The following is a 19,215-nucleotide window of genomic DNA, read 5'->3' as shown; positions in this document are numbered from 1 at the left end:
CTTCAGAATAAAATAATGCGCTTTTAAGTCTTTCACTAGACCTAAAAAGGTCTTAATTAAAATGAATTAGCTTGAATAAAGGCAGTAACTATAAACTTAAAGCAGAATAAAGATTAAAGATTCACAATAAAAGTGTTACGTATGTATGTCTGTTACATATGTACATCAGTGATTGCAACTGAAAAATAATTTGGATATTTAAAAAAACAGTGTTATATTTACACACTATGGAAAATAAGCAAAGTAGGTTGCACCTTTTACTGCAGGATACTCTGCCCCATGAATTCATGTAGTCAGGTGGTGCAGCTGTTATTTTATATGAGAAACGGCGCTATATTTTCCAGGCAAAATAAAATCATCTTTTTTTAAATGACATCTTGCCTGGTTATACTTGCAAAAAAGCAACTGTGGGCCTCTAACACGGTGAAAATTGACATTCGGGGTTTGCAGCTTTATGCTACAAATGGGTTAATTTCTTTACCAAATATGTTCATAAAAGACCACCGGTGTGCGCCGCACAGCTTTTTTACTTTCCGGTTCGCTAATCAAATGTATGCTAGATTTATTATTGTAAAAGTATAAAGCATAGAAAATGTGACAAGATAGATGTGTAAATTATCATAGTGACAGAACTAATGATGCAGTCCAAGCACCTTCTGTTTTCCAGCACTCAGTGAGCAACTTCATTAAATATGCAGTGGCTGTTTGGTGGCTGCTCAGACATCAGTTCAGTCCCTGGTGGAGTCACATTATTGTGGAGGTGGGGAAAAGGCAGGCCTGCTAGCTGTTGGACATCCTGCTGTGGCTTTAATGTGCTCCAGCTTGTTGGACCAGTTGTTTTCAGTCTTTTTTTGGACAATTACATCTATATCCACAGGATACATTCACTTAAACAATATTACAGATAATGGAGTATAGTGGCTTAGACTATTCATTGTCTCTTTAGCTCTGGTTGGCACATCGGTGGCTGAGAATGCACTCCTGGTCAGCCGTGCTTTTTTTTTTCTTCCAGAGAGCTTGGTGACAGGCTGATATTTGGCAGGGGAAAGGAACAATAATACTCTGTTCTCAGTTGGTGTTCATATCATTCATTATTCCTGAGGCAATTTAACCAGCTACCTCAAGCATGGGACATCCTAGATTTAGTTGAGGGTGGTGGCAGAGGGAGGCACCTAATGCAGCCAAGACAAGAGGCATTGGTTGCAACTTTTTTTTTTTTCATACAAATACATCGAGCTTTTAGTTTAAATTCATGCTGTATTCAGCACCTGCTTCAATTTATTCAGTCAAGGATTAAATGCTGTTATAATACTTGCTTAATGATAGAGCTGATGTCATTTAAAGCAACTGTAGTTTTGTGTGTTATAAACTGTCAAGTTTACATTCATATTTATAATTTTCTAAGTTGTGGGAAGAAACCAGCTTGGGGTGGTAGTTAAAGGCACACAGCCAGCTGGGTGACTTGGGGCCATTCGGCTTTAGGAAGAAAGCAAGAGCAAGCCGCTTCCAAAAATATTCCCAAACAAATTACAGGGACTTGTCCAGCAGTCAGTAGGAGTCAAGACTGGCTTGAAGCCCCCCCTTCCCCCCCCAAAAAAAGTTATGTAAAGATAGAGACAGCTAGCAATGGTCTTGTATGCAAATGTAATACTTAGATGTTGGTTAAACAATGCCTAACATCTATTAACCCATTTAGCTGTAGTATTATTATTTATCTTTCTTATTATTTTCTTGACTCCCCGTTTTATTGGTATTATTATTGTGGTTATTGTTATTATTATTTGCTTTGCATGTACAATAAGAATGACAAATTACTTGTGTATCTATTCACATTTGGTCAAATAAAGTATTCCACTGGGTTCAGAGGAAATTACTCCTAAATATACATACAGATAGAACTGCAGCCAAAATCTGTCACCCTACTTTTGAGAAATGTGTTTTCTTGTTTATTTGATAACCTGAGTGTTTTTCATAAAATAACTTTGTCTCGTTCATTATAGCCTCTGCATTGTTTGTTTAAAACAGAGTACAGAATTCTCTACTTACATGTAAATATCTGCTGCAGTTTAATTATATTTAATGCAAGTCATCATGTTTGCCTAAACTTGATCTAAATTTCATACTTTGTAAAGAGAAAAGGCAGTCTGGAATCCAGGTTTCCTTTGGGAATACATTGAACTTAATGAGCTTGATAGTCTGGTGGGCTCAATAAATCAAATAAAGCAAAACATTTCTCATTTTTGAATAAAAGCATTTATCACCCAGTGTTTGTTCATTCATGGCCATAAGATTAATTGGTTCCTGCTATTATGGTGAATATTAAAGACACTTTTTGTTGTTTTTTTCTTCCAGTGGGCAAGTTACGAAAACACTGGCTAAAAGAATGTGTATCTGACGTTGGCTTTGGGATGCTGAAATCCATCAAACAATTTGTGGACCCCAATAACATATTTGGGAATGGAAGCCTTTTATAACCTCGTTACTCTCCATGCTGAAGTACCGGAAAGAATAATGTTCGACTCTCATAGCTTTTCCCAGTATCCAAAAATAGCATGGACTTAGTTTCAAAAGCTTTTCCTTCCCTGCAAATTTTATTGCTTCTTTCAGTTGCAGAGTGAAGACTGTTCACATGCAATCAGTTCAAAGTATAGTTAGATCCATTCAATTGATAACCTATTTCGATGGCTTTCCTGCTGTAGGTGCTAAAATGTTTGAGAGTAACCCTGATGTGGTTGGAGACTTTCTTGATAGAAAAGCACTTTGGGGAAGCAGATGAAAAATAGGAGTATATTTAACTGAAGTACGATTTTCTATTGGAACAGTTCAAGCAGATAGAAGCAATGCCAAGCTGCAATTGGAGAAAAAAAGGTTGATATTTGGATAGGAGACAAAACATATTTTCCTTTCTGATACTATTTTAAAAAATTAAATGTTTTTAAATCCTCTTATCAACCTTACTGAGCCAGAAAAGTAAACCTTTCTTTCTTGATATTGGAATTCATTGTTACTTAAAATGTCAAACTTCATAATTGGTCTTCATTTTATTTTAGAGGGCAACTTTTCCTAAGAATAAAAATAGTGCTATTAGTTCTAATCCTCCAATAGGAAAAAAAAAATGAAATTTCAGCCTTTACAAATCAAAGCAATGTTTAAGTTGTTTACCCACAAAAACAAAATACCAAGCTTCTAAAAGTATCCATGAGCATTTAAATTAAATGTATAATATAAAATTTCACGGGATAGTTAAAACAATGCAATTGGTCTAGAATTTTATTCTGTCAATGACAGAACAGAATCTCCTGAGCAAACATTCCTTTTGGAAGAAAAGTTGAGGGAAAAGGATATTATTTTATGCTAATCCAAGAGCCGCTCCTTAGAGTTTCTTATTTTTACTAAGCATGCCTAAATCAATCTGGCTTTATTGGGACTAAACTGTTTACATGTTACACCCATCCAAATCCATTATTATGAAATAAGATTTAATTGTAAAGAAGCATATATAAACAAAAGTACTTGACACATTTTTTTAGCTTTTATTCTGCTTTCATAATAAAATTGAAGTTTAATATACAAATTTAACTATGTAGCTAAACTCAGAAACATGAGTGCTATCTGGTCCAAGACAAAAATCAACATATGTTCAAATCTTAAAGATTGCTATAGCAGATGGCTTAAACATACTTTTAAAATAGGCACCTATACATTACTATATTGTAATACTGATGGTTACAAAATAGGCAGCCATTTTTCTAAATTTAATCCACAGAAATAAAATTGTATTCAGCAGAGATTGGCTATTTGGATCATTCCATCTAGTTGCCCATTGGTCTCAGTTAAGATTTTGTCAGCCAAAGAGAGAGGTGCTCAAATACTCCGTGACTCCATCTCGCTAAAGTCCCAATTCTTCAAAGTAGATTCTAATGAAGATGCAGGGGACTATAGAGAAGGGAAGTACAAAACTGTTTGTCAGCAGGTGGAATCCAACTGGATTCCAGTTAAAGACGGTCACATATGTGCATTCATTTTTACTTCTGAGTTAGGGTGAGGTATCCTTATCATTACTAGTTTAGTTTCTTACTCGTACAGGGATACATGGAGGATTTGGATTTTGTTTTTGTAGAGTACCAAATATAAACCAAATGTGTGTTACAGGGAATAAAGTTGCCTTTTTGATAGAATTAAAGCAGAAGTTTAATTTCCTGGTTGTCTTCTCTTGTGACCAAATTTATGCTATCCCCCAAATTTCTAGTCTCACTTAAGGTGCTCAATTGGTTTATTTTACTGGTGGGATTTTCTTAATCCTCTCTTTCCTTAGGTTGTACAGAATTGTGTACTTTGCAGATATGTTCCATATCTTTATAGATAAAAAGGAGTGTTCAAATCATGAAGTATAATCTTGTGTCATGTGGGTACAGTCCTATCAAAGTAATTGTGAAGTCACAAAGGTAGACAGGCTTTTGGAGAAAGACATAATGCAGATAACTGTGAACAATGTAAATTGCTTTACTTATGCCTATTTTGCTAAACCTTTTTTAATTGTTAAATCGTTTGGCATATTAGCAAGAGTTACTTGTAAAATATGCACTAGCTGAATGCTAATTTTGAAAAGTGATGTTCATTAAAAAATCAGAAATACACCAAATAAAGAAGCTGTTGCTTATCTTTTCATGGCATACTGACAGACATGTGAAAGCTATATATCGGTATATGGCATATTTAATTTTTCTCCATTGCTGCATTGTAATACCTTGCTGCCCTTTCATGAGAATCCAATACACATAGAGTCAAAATTATTTATTGATGAAGTTGCAATATTTTTCACCAGACATCCAAATGTACATAACCATGCAGGGTACCAAGAAGGTAAGGAAGCTCAGAAACTTCTTCCCTCATGGAGCAAAACTGCTGGAGATGACATAGAACCACGTGTGGTGCCCATGCTTTTGAGGCTCTAATCATAGCAGGAGCACTTCCCAGCAGGTGCTCTTACTAAATAATGAAAATATTTTAAACAAGACAAGATGCTTAATACAACCTTGTGATAACTGCTCAGGACTGCTCATGGAGAGGATGAGTGAGCCTGGAAAAGTGCCTTGCTGCTTTCAGACTGGTTCTAGCCCTGTTACGGGCTTTTTCCAGACCCTCTCAGTGAGGACTATGGTAGGCCCTGTTGCAGGATGTCTCTTTGATAGGTTTCAAGGTAACTGAAGTTATGATGAAAATTGCAAGAGAAAAGGTCCATTTTGATATGCCATGGCCAATTTTGGGGGGATTCTGCCTGAAGTACCCTTTAACACAGGGGTCTCCAACCTTGTCAATTTTAAGCCTGGCGGACTTCAACTCCCAGAATCCCCCAGCCAGCTTTGCTGGCTGGGGAATTCTGGGAGTTGAAGTCCGCCAGGCTTAAAGTTGACAAGGTTGGAGATCCCTGCTTTAACATCAGTTTTATAGGATCAGCTTTATATTAGTTAAAATGTGTTCGGAGCTATCCTGATAGAACAAGTTTTCAGTCACAGTGGCCCACTGTTCACAGTTGCTTCTAATTCATAGCAAGTAATGAGATGTAAAGAATTAGATGTGCCCACATAGATGAAGGGCCCTGGATCAAACTGTGATTTCCCCCATATAATGAGGCAAATGGGGAGGCCTTTCAAAAGTAGGTTGTGAAGAAGAACAAGTAACAGAAATGGGCAAGAGGGGATCAGCCTTTTGTACCTGGAATGTAATAGGTTAGATCTGGTTTTCTTAAGATGTGCAGGAGAGGGCTTGAAATTCAACACTGTAAACCAGAGTATTGGTGTTTAGATCTTTCAGTGGCACGTGTTTGTGTACCTTTCAGAAACATGTTGAATTTAAGAAGAATGGAGTTTTGTGGTTTTCAGTTTAGAAAACCAGTTACTTAGGAATCACTTTATATTAAACGTGCCTATATTAGGGACTAAATTGTTACGTTAAATGTATCTCTGTATTTTCCTTATGGTGGTGGTTTTTTATGTCGCGGTAGGGTGATTAATTTGGGTCTGGATCATGGCATAAATGGGAGAAGAGCAGGGTTTTTTTTTTTTCAGCCAACCTTGATTCAGACTGAAGTCTCAAATGGAGTTCTAATAAAAAAAGTTTAAAAGCACATGCATGGGTACATTTAACATAACATTTGGGGGTTGCACATCAAATTAAAAAGTTAATCCACTATATTACTAGCTAATGAAAGAATTGAATTTTCTGCTAATTATGTAGAACATGTTGATCACATATTGATAAGTTAATTGTACAACTACTGTTACAATGTTGACATTATAGTTGCTTATTAATAAAATGGTCCTAAATGTTCTCCATAAGTTGATTAAATTAATACATTTTCAAATGGCTTGTTGTTTCTCTTTTATTGAAACATTTTAACTAAATGTCAAGCAGTGATTGAAGTTATTGGCATCTTAGGAACATAAACTTTGGGACAAAGGATCAGTCTTTTAGAATATAAAACGTTGCTTTAAGTAAACTCTTCATTGTTTTCCAAATAACATTTTTTGAAGCCAGACCTAATCAGCTGAGCTTACTGAATAAGCTAAGCATCAATGTGCTCTTTCTGGTTTTAGCTTAGCCTATCATGTCAACCCAGAGACTGTAGTTTATAAATAACTACCCATATTTTTCGGAGTATGACACACTTTCTCCCCCCCCCCAAAAGAAGGTGAAAATTTGGGGGCGTCTTATACACTGAATGTAGCCCCACCAGCCCCCACCCTTTGGCCTCTCCCTCCCAGCAATTTGCCTCCTTGCAGCAAACAGCTTGTTTCAGTTTCAGTTTCAGCATAGCCTGATTAGCACAAGAGCTGATTGTCAGTTGGATTGGCCTCCCGACCATCAGCTGTTTCAGGCTGCAGGGATTGCCCGGGCCCCATTTTCGGCCTCCACAGTTTGCTGCAAGGAGGCAAATTGCTGGGAGGCAGAGGCAGATTTTTTTTTCTCCTTGTGCTAATCAGGGTGTGATGAAACTGAAACAGGCTGTTGGGTGTTTGTTGCAAGGAGGCAAATTGCTGGGAGGCAGAGGCAGATTTTTTTTCTCCTTGTGCTAATCAGGGTGTGATGAAACTGAAACAGGCTGTTGGGTGTTTGTTGCAAGGAGGCAAATTGCTGGGAGGCAGAGGCAGATTTTTTTTTCTCCTTGTGCTAATCAGGGTGTGATGAAACTGAAACAGGCTGTTGGGTGTTTGCTGCAAGGAGGCAAATTGCTGGGAGGCAGAGGCAGTTTTTTTTCTCTCCTTGTGCTAATCAGGGTGTGATGAAACTGAAACAGGCTGTTGGGTGTTCGTTGCAAGGAGGCAAATTGCTGGGAGGCAGAGGCAGTTTTTTTTTCTCCTTGTGCTAATCAGGGTGTGATGAAACTGGAACAGGCTGTTGGGTGTTTGCTGCAAGGAGGCAAATTGCTGGGAGGCAGAGGCAGATTTTTTTTTCTTGTTTTCCTCCCCAAAAAAGGTAGGTGGGTCTTATAGTCTGGAGCGTCTTATACTCCAAAAAATACAGTATTTATGGGTTAGCATGTTGTATGAGCCAAGCCATTTAGATTGTTCTGTAAACTATGGCAGAGCATGCTATATGTATCCAGTCGCAGCTGGATGAGGCCAGATGTCTCCCATTTTCTGGACTACTTTGGTTCCTTATCTACAGCTCTTTTACTATTTAAATGTTAAAGAATAATGTCTGACCTGTGTACATTTTGCTGGATTTCAGAGAGGCTTAAAAGTCCATTCATGTGGAATTCTGTTGAGTAAAAACCTAGCAAAATTGTTCAGGCTGAGTCTGGAACCCGATTCAACTTATTTTTCCACTGGTTCTTGTCCGACTCAGAATTGCCTTTCCCAAAACTTTATTGTGAAAGGAAGTACAAACAGCCTTTGTTTAGTGACTGCCTCCAACAACAACTGTTCAAAGTTACAACAGTGGTGAAAAAAGCTACCAGTGCTTGCATTTATACCCTTCACAGCATATCTCTCTCTCTCTCATATTATATTTGCCATTATAATCAGTTAGTACATGTGCCTTACCCTTTTTTTTTCTTATTTTCCCTCCACAAGAAGCAGAAAGATTGCCTGAGCAAGTTATCCTTTGCTGAACTGCTTTTCTTTGTAGTGCAGCAAGCCTCCAAACAGTGCTAACAGCTAGTTAATAAAGTTAAATCTGCATTAGTTAATTACAGCCCTCTGGTACTCATACAGCTGACCCTGAAATGTCTAATCAGTTTCATGCTAAAAGCTTTGTTTGCCTCCTATGCAGCTGGCAACCTTGAGCATGCTAGGCAAACAGCTGGCGCCAGCGCACTACTTTTTATGTATTTATTCTCCATTGTTTACTCTCTTGTAACCCTTTCTCCAATAAATGTGCATGCAAAATTTAATTTCCTTCTTGCTAATTACCCCATTGCCAAGGTTAGCATTCCCAAGCGTGGCGAAAAAGGGTTGTAAGGTTTTCCCTTTTGCTTGCTTCCTTATAAGTCAAGTTCCAGAAACTCCCTGCTGTTTTGGTTTACTTAGCTGTTGGGGTTACATCCTGACCCCAGTCTGAAGTAACACTAAGCACAGCCAGTGGTCACATGATTTTCATTTAAGGGCCACTTTGCTTAACGTCCAAGTTGCCAGAACCCATTGTGGTCATTAAACAAGGACCATCTGTATCTAAGCTTTTCTGATATGATTGGTGATGGGGGCAGCATGATAAGGGAATGTTTATGAATGATGAAGAGTGCTGATCATTAAGCAGATCATTCTTTAACCTTGTGCAAAAATAGCCTCTTGTTACTTCATTGCTTTTTTAAAAACTGGAATTAAAAGTCTCTTTTAGAGTTTGCGGTTTCAGTATAAGTAGGATTAATTGTTGCATCTATATGTTGATAGTGTTGTTTCTTTGCATTTGGTACAGTATTAACACTGCAAGAGAAAGAGTCAGTGGCTGGCTTGGAAAGTTGTTGATTTGCCCTACAGCTGGAACCTGGAAATAATACATGTGCAAGACTATCACATGACAAGATATTCCAAGGGATATTTAGGACTATTTATCCGGTATGATTCTTGGAATCCCTCTTGTCATGGAACAATCAAGGCCAGCAATATTTTTTATCACTCTCAATCTTAATCTGGGGCACTGAAGTGACACAGCAATCAAGCTAAAATAATCTGGCATTGCTTATAAAAAAGAATTGGAAGGAAGAGAAATCTAAACCCATATCCAACTCCATCATGGTTCATCTCAGTGCTTTCCAGAGTGTTTCCTGTCTTGTTTGTTGCCTGGCCAGCAACAAGAAGAGTGTTTTGGTTATGTATGAGAGTTGTACAGTAGTTCACACATCTGAGACCAAATGAGCTATGCAAGGCCGCCCTAATTTGATTCATTAGGAATATGTTGGATTTGCTTGTACTTAAAGCTAGAAGGCTGAGTGCCAAAGAATTGAGGCCTTTGAACTATGGTGCTGGAGAGGAGTCCTGCAAGTCCCTTGGACTGCAAGGCGATCAAACCAGTCAGTCCTAGAGGAGATCAACCCTTACTGCTCTTTAGAAGGCCAGGTCCTGAAGATCAAACTCTTGGCCACCTAATGAGAAGGAAAGACTCACTGGAGAAGAACCTAATGCTGGGAAAGATTGAGGGCAAAATAAGAATGGGACGACAGAATGAGGTTGCTCGATGGAGTCACTGAAGCAGTAGATGTGAGTAGGACTTCAGAGGATGATAGAGGAAAGGAAGGCCTGAAGGAATGTTGTCCAAGGGGTCGCGATGGATCAGACACGACTTAGCTAGATGTGAATTTCCTATATGCTTACCAAAACTTTAGGACTTTTAGTGTCCTGAAGAATTTGAGATCAGTAGAGATCAGAAACCTGGTGCCATTTGGATGTTCTGGCTTCAATTCCCATCAAACTTATCTAACTTTGCCAGTAGGAAGGGATTGTGAAGGTTGTCGTTCAAAATATTGAAAGGGCAACAGTGGTCCAGTGCTTTTTGTGCTCTTTTAACCCAAGAAACACATGTTTGACTCCAGACACAAGAAGCTTTGGGAACAATATAAACTTTACCTGAGAGGTTAGTTGCTGTCAGCGTGTTCAGCCATGCAAAATACGGCGATGATGGATTCAGAAAAGACATTGAAGGATTGTGATATGCGATTATTTGGTGGGGCATAGCAATTGGTAAAATAAAACAGGCACCCAGTCTTGACAGAAGGCAATAAAGATGTTGTTTTTCAATCTTGAATAGGTGACACTGTGAGAGAGGTGAAGCTACGGCGAGTCGGGTATAGCATGAACTCTTGTTTCGTCCTCCGGGAATGACAAGATGAATCTCATAGTGCAAAACTTCATTTAAATGTGGGAAACCTGAATTATCTAGCTACAATCATTTCAAGATAGGATTATATTTTACCCTCAGTCATTTTTAAATGAAGAAAAAAACCTTGAAAATGGAGCAAAATGCTAACTCTAGCAAAACGATAGTCTATTAGCAAATAAAAAACAGAGTTATCCAACTTACATAAGCAGTGTGGTGGGAACACCAAGAAACAGATATGTAGGGTGCTGTTGACTCAATAGAGTCTTGCAGCTATATCAAGAAGAGTGGAAGTGGACAAAAGACAATGTTCCATTTGACTGTTGTAATGCTTTCTAGATGGGGCTGCCCTCTAAGCTTCAGATGATCCAGAATGCAAGGACATGAGCAATGGCAGCCCTGTGTCTTGACATGTTGATATGACTCCTTTGTTTTCATGAGCTGCACTGGTTGCCAGTAAGCTTCCGGAGACGATCAAGGAGTCTTGTTATTTGGGGAAGCCCTTCTCTCCTGTAGTTTTTGCCTGACTAGTAAGAGCTGACAGAGTAGACATGTTCTGAGTCTTCTCAATGACACAGTAACAACTTTTCTCTACAGAGATTCTCAGTCATCCAGGTCATGGTTGTCCCAAAGGTGCTTTTTTCAAGAGGCAACTGGACTTTCTGATTTTTCTTTGAAGACGTTTCGCTTCTCATCCAAGAAGCTTCTTCAGTTCTGAGCTGAAAAAGTTTCTTGGATGAGAAGCAAAATGTCTTCAAAGAAAAACGAGAAAGTCCAGTTGCCTCTTGAAAAAAGCACCTTTGGGAGTAACACCTTTTAATCATTTAACTTTTACTGTACAAATGGTACCATTTCATGCACAGTCTTCCACGTGAAAAATATGGAAATTGAATTGTCTTTTAAAAACAAATTTACATATACAGGTAGTCCTCAACTTACAACCACCATTGAGTACAAAATTTATGTTGGTAAGTAAGAAATTTGTTAAGCGAGTTTTGCACCATTTTATGATCTTCCTTGCCACATTTGTTAAGTGAATCACTGCAGTTGTTAAATTAGTAACACGGTTGTTAAGGAAATCTGGCTTCCCCATTGACTTTGCTTGTCAGAAGGTCACAACGGAGGATCACATAACTCTGGGATACTGCAACGGTCATAAGTGTGGAAAATGGTTATAAGTCCCTTTTTTTAGTACTATTGTAATGTTGGAAGAAACGTCCATCTGGGTTCAGTTCCAAGTGGGGATAAAGACACTGGAAACATGGAGACAGGTTGAACAGATGAGTTTAATGTGGATAGGTTCACATGGTCTGAGTTCCTGAACAGAAAAGGGACAAAAGAGATACTGAGCGTGCCTTGGTTTTATGCTTTCTCTGAGCTTTGAACTTCCTGAGGCACAAGAAGAGTATCCTGATTGGTTGTCAGACTTCCAGGGGTTGGGGGTCTTAGCTAGCCTTCCTGGCTTATGTAATCTTCCCAGGTGCCATGTGGTGAGTTTCTGTTGCTAGATAGGTCCTATTGTGTTGCAGATGATGGTCCATTGACAAAGGTGGGGAGAATGAGTTTCTGCCTCTGACCCACTGACAAAGGTGGGGGGGAGGCAGGAAGCTGCAGTGAGCTGCTTTGTCCTTAAAACATGTTTCTTCATTTCTCATCCAGGGAAATATAATATTCTGCCCTTTTTAATATTTTCTAAAATATTTCATCTTCTAGGAGAGGCATGGGTGCTAACTTCCTACAGTAACTTTGAACAGTCACTGAATGAATTCTGGTAAATCAAGGACTACTTGTGCTGTTTGCTTTTAGATTTTTTTAAAATTAGAATATGTATTTTTGTTAAAAAAAATTCTTGGTTTTGATCTTGAATTTTATTTTATTTTTTTGGAAAGCAAAGATAAAAGGTTTTATCCTTATGAACCTCTTTCAGATTTGTTTCTTTTTTGAGTTGGTCCTTTATTTTTTCCAAGAAAATATGCTCACTGTACCGATAGCACCTTTCTCAGGGGCATATTTCTGTCTCATTAACTGATTAATACAGCACATCTTGTGAGGTCATTGGATTAAAGATTCGGTCAGCAAAACAGTCACTGAGCCTTTTTTACTTTTCAGATACTGAAAAGAAGTAACAGAAGCTGCTAATTTCTGAAACTTTTTTCCAACCTGAAGTTTGAAATATCTATTTAAGCAAAAAGATAAGACATTTAAATTTCTTCTCTTTATTTAGTCTCCTGTGAGGGAGTAGGATCCTTCCATGATAATTCCATAACAGATGTAGAGTTCATATTTTCTTTTTTTAAAGGACTGATGCCGTTGTCTTCTGATCTGTATTTCATCTTCACCTGCTTTTCTAACAGCAATCATTCTTTTTAGACTGATTTTCTTTTGTTCTGTTTTCAGAAAATGGAAATAACCACTGGGTTTATATTTCTGTCCTGTTTTTCACATCTGTTAGATTGTGTACTGGCAATAAACATGTCCATCTGTAACTTTGAACTTGTCTTCTGCTTTGGTTTAAGAGGATATAGAATAAATTAAGAGGAGCAAACTAAGATGTTTGTTAATGCAAGTGAAATGCATGCCATTATATTGGCACCCACAAGTCTATTCTCAAGCCTGCATTTGAATTTCCAACAATGCTTTCCCATTGCCCAGAGGCATCGTAAGAAAAAGAGTGGGTGGTATGATGTAACATACTCAGGTATGCTAAATTGCTCTCTGTTAAAGTGAGCTTGTTGTATTGGCAGTGGCCACAAGGCGATTCTTTTATGAGAATGTCCATCTTCCAGCTCCATTCTCTGACCAAACAGAATTCTCTGATCTCCTCCATTCTTAATAAAATTTCCAATTTTCAGTATTTCATTTCAGGAACTAGAAGTCTACTGCAAGGAAGAAAAAGCCTTCTTTCACCAGCCTTATTAGACCCATCTTATAAGTAACCGCGTTCTCTTCACCGATGATGTTAAACTATTTAACACTACCAACAATGCAGGTACCCTTCAAAAACATCTTGATTTTGTGTTGGAATGGTCAAAAAATTGGCAACTCCAAATCTCAACCAACAACTGCTCTGTCTTACACATTGGCAAAAAGAATCAGAACACAAAATACAAGCTAAGTGGACATGACCTTGTAGATGACCCTCACTCTGTCAAGGACCTTGGAGTACTCATATCAAATGATCTAAGTGCCAAAGCCCACTGTAACAATATCACCAAAAAGTCATTAAGAGTTATAAACCTAATCTTGCGTAGCTTCTTCTCCGGTAAGATTACACTACTAACCAGAGCATACAAAACATTTGCTAGACCAATTCTTGAATACAGCTCTTCTGTCTGGAACCCACACTGCATATCGGACTTTAATACAATCAAACAAGTCCAGAGATATTTCACAAGAAGAGTCCTCCACTCCTCTGCTCGCAACAAAATACCTTATGCCACCAGACTTGAAATTCTGGGTTTAGAAAATTTAGAACAACACCGCCTACGCTATGACCTGAGCATAGTTCATAAAATCATCTGCTATAATGTCCTTGTCAATGACTACTTCAGCTTCAACCACAACAATACACAAGCACACAATAGATTCAAACTTAAAGTGAACTGCTCCAATCTCGATTGCAGAAAATATGACTTCAGTAACAGAGTTGTTAATGCCTGGAATGCACCAGATTCTGTGGTCTCATCCCAAAATCCCCAAAACTTTAACCTAAGACTGTCTACTGTTGACCTCACCCCATTCCTAAGAGGTCTGTAAGGGGCGTGTATAAGAGCACCAGCATGCCTACTGTCCCTTTCCTAATGTTCCCTTTAATTGTATTCATTATATGTATTCAATTCATACTTATATTTATATATATATTATTTAATATGTATTCGACAAAATAAATAAATAAATAAATCTTAATCTGGAATCAAATCAAATTAAATCAAATCAAATCAAAGAGGGATGCGGTGGCTTAGTGGTTAAGATGCTGAGTTTGTTGATCGAAAGGTCGGCAGTTCAGCAGTTCGAATCCCTAGCACCATGTTATGCAGTGAGCTCCTGTTACTTGTCCCAGCTTCTGCCAACCTAGCAGTTCGAAAGCATGTAAAAAATGCAAATAGAAAAATAGGGACAAGGTAACAGCATTCCGTGTGCCTTTGGCATTTAGTCATGCCGGCCACATGACCATGGAGACATCTTCGGACAGCGCTGGCTCTTCAGCTTTGAAACGGAGATAAGCACCGCCCCCTAGAGTTGGGAACGACTAGCACATATGTGCGAGGGGAACTTTTACCTTTTTAATCTGGAATCAACCCTTGTTAAATATGGATTATTGGCAATGAAAGCAATACTTTGAAATTTCAACCTCCATTAGAATTCCCCATCTATTCTGCCCTATTTCTAACTCATTTCTTCACTTTCCTTTACCAGATTCTTATAAACATTTTTTTCTTTGAGAACCTAATGTTGCTGATATTAATACATATTCTACAGGTGGAGATCATCTTGCATCTTCTGCAAGTGTAGGACAATCCAAATTTTGTAGGAGTGTTTTCTTACCACCCTCAGTGGCATCCACAGGACCTCATTACATTTCTCAACATGATGAAAGGAGCTACAGGTGCAGGGCTACAAGCTTCCCCCTATTTTGGCATGCATGCAGTGTTGTAATGAAGGTAGAGAATAGGCAGTTCAGTTTGTCCCGAGGCACTACAAATGAGAGCTCAGGCCAGGTGTGGAAATATCTGGAAAAAAGCATTTCAAAGAAAATCCACCCGAATGAACTTGCTATAAAGGAGGTTAGGAAAAACCTATTGGAGTTTCTGAGATTCTGTGTTCACAGGTAGACTTCGACTTACGACCTCAATGAAGCCCAAAATGTTTGTGGTTAAGAGAAACATTTGTTAAGTGAGTTTTGCTCCATTTTATGACCTTTCTTGCCCCAGTTGTTAAGAGAATCACTGCAGTTGTTAAGTTAGTAATACAATTGTTCAGTGAATCTGGTTTTCCCATGGACTGGAAAAGGTGATCACATGACCCCAGAATACTGCAACTGTCATAAGTATAAGTCAGTTGCCAGGTGCCTGGATTTGGATCACTTGAACACAGGGATGCTGCAATGGTCGTAAACGGTCATAAGTCACTTTTTTCAGGGCCATTATAACTTCCAACGGTCACTAATGAACTATTGTAAGTTGAGGACTACCTGTACTTCATTAAATAGCGATATCTTAGTCAAATCCATGCAGTTGTTTCCTTGATCTTATCAGCTACATGATACTTTCTTAATGATACTTTTATGATACTTTCTTAGGGAATGGTACTTCCTGGTACCATTGAAGAAAAACTTTTGACTATTGAGTTAGTGCTATGGCTCTGTAGTACCCAGACCCTAAAAACCACAATTTTTAAATGCAAACATGCTGTATTATAACTACAGGGTTACCGATTTCAGAGGAATTTGTTTCCACACTTTATATCACAGAGCCAATGAATTATTATTACTAACTACTACTTAGTTGACCAACAGTAATTGTGGGGGAATGTTAGACGAATGTAGAAAAATACAAGTAGTGAAATAGTTTTTGCTAAGCATGCTAAACTTTTTGTTTCTTGGCAGAGGACTTAAGGGCTTCTTATTAATTAACAAATCTAGTGTTCTTGAAGGACACTTGTGAATGGCCTCAAAGTTGGCCAAGCTGAAGGTAAGGAAGGCCAATTGGATTCAACTCATTGCTCTCAAAGCATCAGGCTCATTTAGATAGATACTGTCTGACCATGATTACACTCTGCCAGCATAGTTTATGACCCCCAAAAACTCTAAAGTCAATTCAGAAGTAGTTCAATTTTGTTTAAGCAAGCATTATTAAAATTGGGAAAATGGATGTGTTGGCAGTATGGAAAGCATCATAACATTAGTAGCATATTAAACGGTGTAGACTGTGGATATTTATATCTGCCTACGTTTTCCCCTCCATGTTCGTTCCTACACCATTTTAGAAACAACTGTCTCCAATTTAATTCCTAAAGCAGACTAATCATGCTGATGGAAAGTGACTGCAGCAGAACACTAAACAGAGCTGCTGAAGGAAGACAGGGAATAGTATGTATGGAACAGAAGTCATAACACAGCAGACCACATGAGAACACAGTAGGTTTGTCTCTGTGATGGTCGATTGTAGACTTTGAAGAATGTTTATTCTGAACTTAACACTTTACCAAGCTTTGATTTAGAGGAATGTGGTTTCATCTTTTCACTCAACTATGAAGCAAAGAATCAATGTGCTTCCATTATTTAAGTATCTGCTTCTTTGTCGGAAGTTAACACTCACCCCTCTCCTAGAAAAATGAAATATTTTAGGAAATATTAACAAGGCAGAATATTTTATTTCCCTGGATGAGAAATGGAGAAACATTTTTTTTAAGGCAGGAAGCAAACTCTCTCTTAATAGCCTCCACCCTCCTCACTAGCCCACAGTAGATGTCCGCACTTAAGAGATAAAGAGATAGCTAGGACTATTCATAGGCAAATGCCCTTACCCAAGATCCAACAAAGGTAGGATTAACCCTCTACCTATCTAGCAACATAACTCATCACGTGGCACCTGGGAAGATTACATCACCCAGCAAGGCTCAACCAAGCCTGGGACTCAGGACAGCCTACAGAGTTGCCCCTGCATGGCCCCATGGGACTCTGACAACCAATCAGAATACAAGCTCAAATTCAAAAGCCCAGAGAGGTCATAAAAGGGCCTCTGGTGGTGCAACAGGCTAATGCAGCCTATTATTAACAGCAACTGCTTGCAATATTGCAGGTTCAAGTCCCACCAGGCCCAAGGTTGACTCAGCCTTCCATCCTTTATAAGGTAGGTAAAATGAGGACCCAGATTGTTGGGGGGCAATAAGTTGACTTTGTATATAGTATACAAATGGATGAAGACTATTGCTTGACATAGTGTAAGCCGCCCTGAGTCTTCGGAGAAGGGCGGGATATAAATGCAAAAAAAAAAACAAAAAAAAAAACTGAGGCACCCAACATCATCAAGGCATGTGATCCTGTCCACCATTAAAACCAGTTTTCCAAACAGTCTCCATGTTTCCAGTATCTTTTTTCCCACTTGGAACTGAACTCAGATGGACATTTCTTCCAACAGGACTAAATGGATTTGGAAAACAGTGTTTGTAAAAACACAAGAGACGAAAATAGTAGGAAGACTCCGAAGAATAGAACTTTATTTTAGTCATTGGTCAATAAAAAATACAGCCAATAAATTGAACAACACAAACAGATCTACCTGACAACCATTTGTGGGTGAAGCTTACACATAATTCACAAAATTTTGCCACTTTTAGGGAAATTTATCTTGATTAGCAAAAAATTGTGCAGATAAAAGCTATTAGAGTGCCCTATAAATTTAAATAAAAGGGTATTTAACTGTTGGTGAATGTCCCTGTGAAACTGGCAATATGAGAAGAACAACGGCTATGGTTTCTATGACAACTCATGTCACAGGGCAGCCTCAGGATTCATATGGAGTTTTCCTATATTTTCCCTTCAAAGACAACTGTAGGGAGAACATTAAATTGACCTAAGGGTAAAGATTTCCTAAATTTGGGGAATGTGATACAAGTATGAGGCTGGTTTAGACATTAATATTTGGTTATTGTTATATTGGTTATTGGGAGAAAAGCAGCAATTTTTATTTGAGCTTCTAAATCTAAGATTGGGGGGGGGGGGTTTGCCTTAATATTGATCTAGCTTGATCTACCCAAAAAATTAAGATGGCAGCACAGGAGAAATCATAGTGGCTCAGTTTCTTTTGGATCGCTATTTCTCAGAAAGATTTGTAGTTGTCTGAAAATATCAAATGGCTCATCCCATTACGGTTGGGAAGATCAGAAAAATACCAGAACATCCCCTTTAAAATAAGACAGTTGCCAGAAACCTCCTCATTAGAGGCGAGTGACAATATTTAAGAACAGGAGAACAGACTAACCCCAAACACCAACCTCTGAGTGAATCAAACCAATTTAATCTACATTTTACATATAACAAATTCAGTGAACTTTTTTTTTTCTATGGGATCCATATTCTGCTCCAGCTTCCTTCACTTAGTTCTGGCCAAATCCAGTCACTGGAGGGCTCATACTGATGACTTGCTTCCTGTGACTCCTGACTTTGATGTACCCTTTTATCCTTTCACTTGAGCTGCTGTTCCTGATTCTTCACTTGATAATCATTGTCCACTGGTACAAATGTATGTAAGCTGCTGGGATAATTGACTGTACATTCATATGGATGCCCAGAGTCCTCATTCTATTTATGGCTGGACATCTATTCTTCCCAACATTTCTGACTTTTAAGTGTCAATTTTTGCTGCACGCATGTATTTATTTTACAGCTTTTATTGCCTGCCCAGCTTAAAAGACTTCGGGTGTGTTGTAAGTGACAACTATAAACACAACGACAGAATAAATCAAAATTATTTTTCAAAACACGTTTATAATAAATCAAACTCTCCCCCACGAATTCCAATAAAATTTAACTAAAATTGAAGATCTGGTGAAATAAAACTATATTTAAAGACCTTCTGAAAACCACGGGAGAAGATTTTACAGATCTCTGGATCTCCAGCATCCATAAGGATTATAATACATCTCCATCCAGTTATCCTGGCTTGTATTTTACACAGCCACTGTATACTATATCAGCTATATTGCAATGCTGTTCAAACCAGAATTAAAAAATCAGAAACAAAAACTGCAGAAGTCTGAAAGTTTGCTAGGACTCACATAGAAGGCTAAGTAAGCCAAACTGACTGGTCACCTTCTTACAATCTGCCCCTTCCTTCCTTCCTTCCTTCCTTCCTTCCTTCCTTCCTTCCTTCCTTCCTTCCTTCCTTCCTTCCTTCCTTC

General features: G+C 38.3%; 1 protein-coding gene across 1 annotated transcript in view; it reads left to right on the top strand.

Annotated features, from left to right (window-relative positions):
- Positions 1-4,649, top strand: part of AGPS (alkylglycerone phosphate synthase) — a 62,368-nt gene extending 57,719 nt beyond the window's left edge. The window contains exon 20 of the mRNA XM_058189709.1: positions 2,353-4,649. Within this exon, the coding sequence (XP_058045692.1) occupies positions 2,353-2,474 (122 nt within the window). The 3' untranslated portion in view covers positions 2,475-4,649. The remainder of the gene's footprint in view (positions 1-2,352) is intronic.
- The last annotated feature ends 14,566 nt before the right edge of the window (positions 4,650-19,215 follow it).

The sequence above is a fragment of the Ahaetulla prasina genome, chromosome 1, assembly GCF_028640845.1.
Source record: "Ahaetulla prasina isolate Xishuangbanna chromosome 1, ASM2864084v1, whole genome shotgun sequence".
Taxonomy (NCBI): Eukaryota; Metazoa; Chordata; class Lepidosauria; order Squamata; family Colubridae; genus Ahaetulla; species Ahaetulla prasina.
Note: the sequence above shows the minus strand (reverse complement) of the source record. Positions and strands in the feature narration are given on the sequence as shown.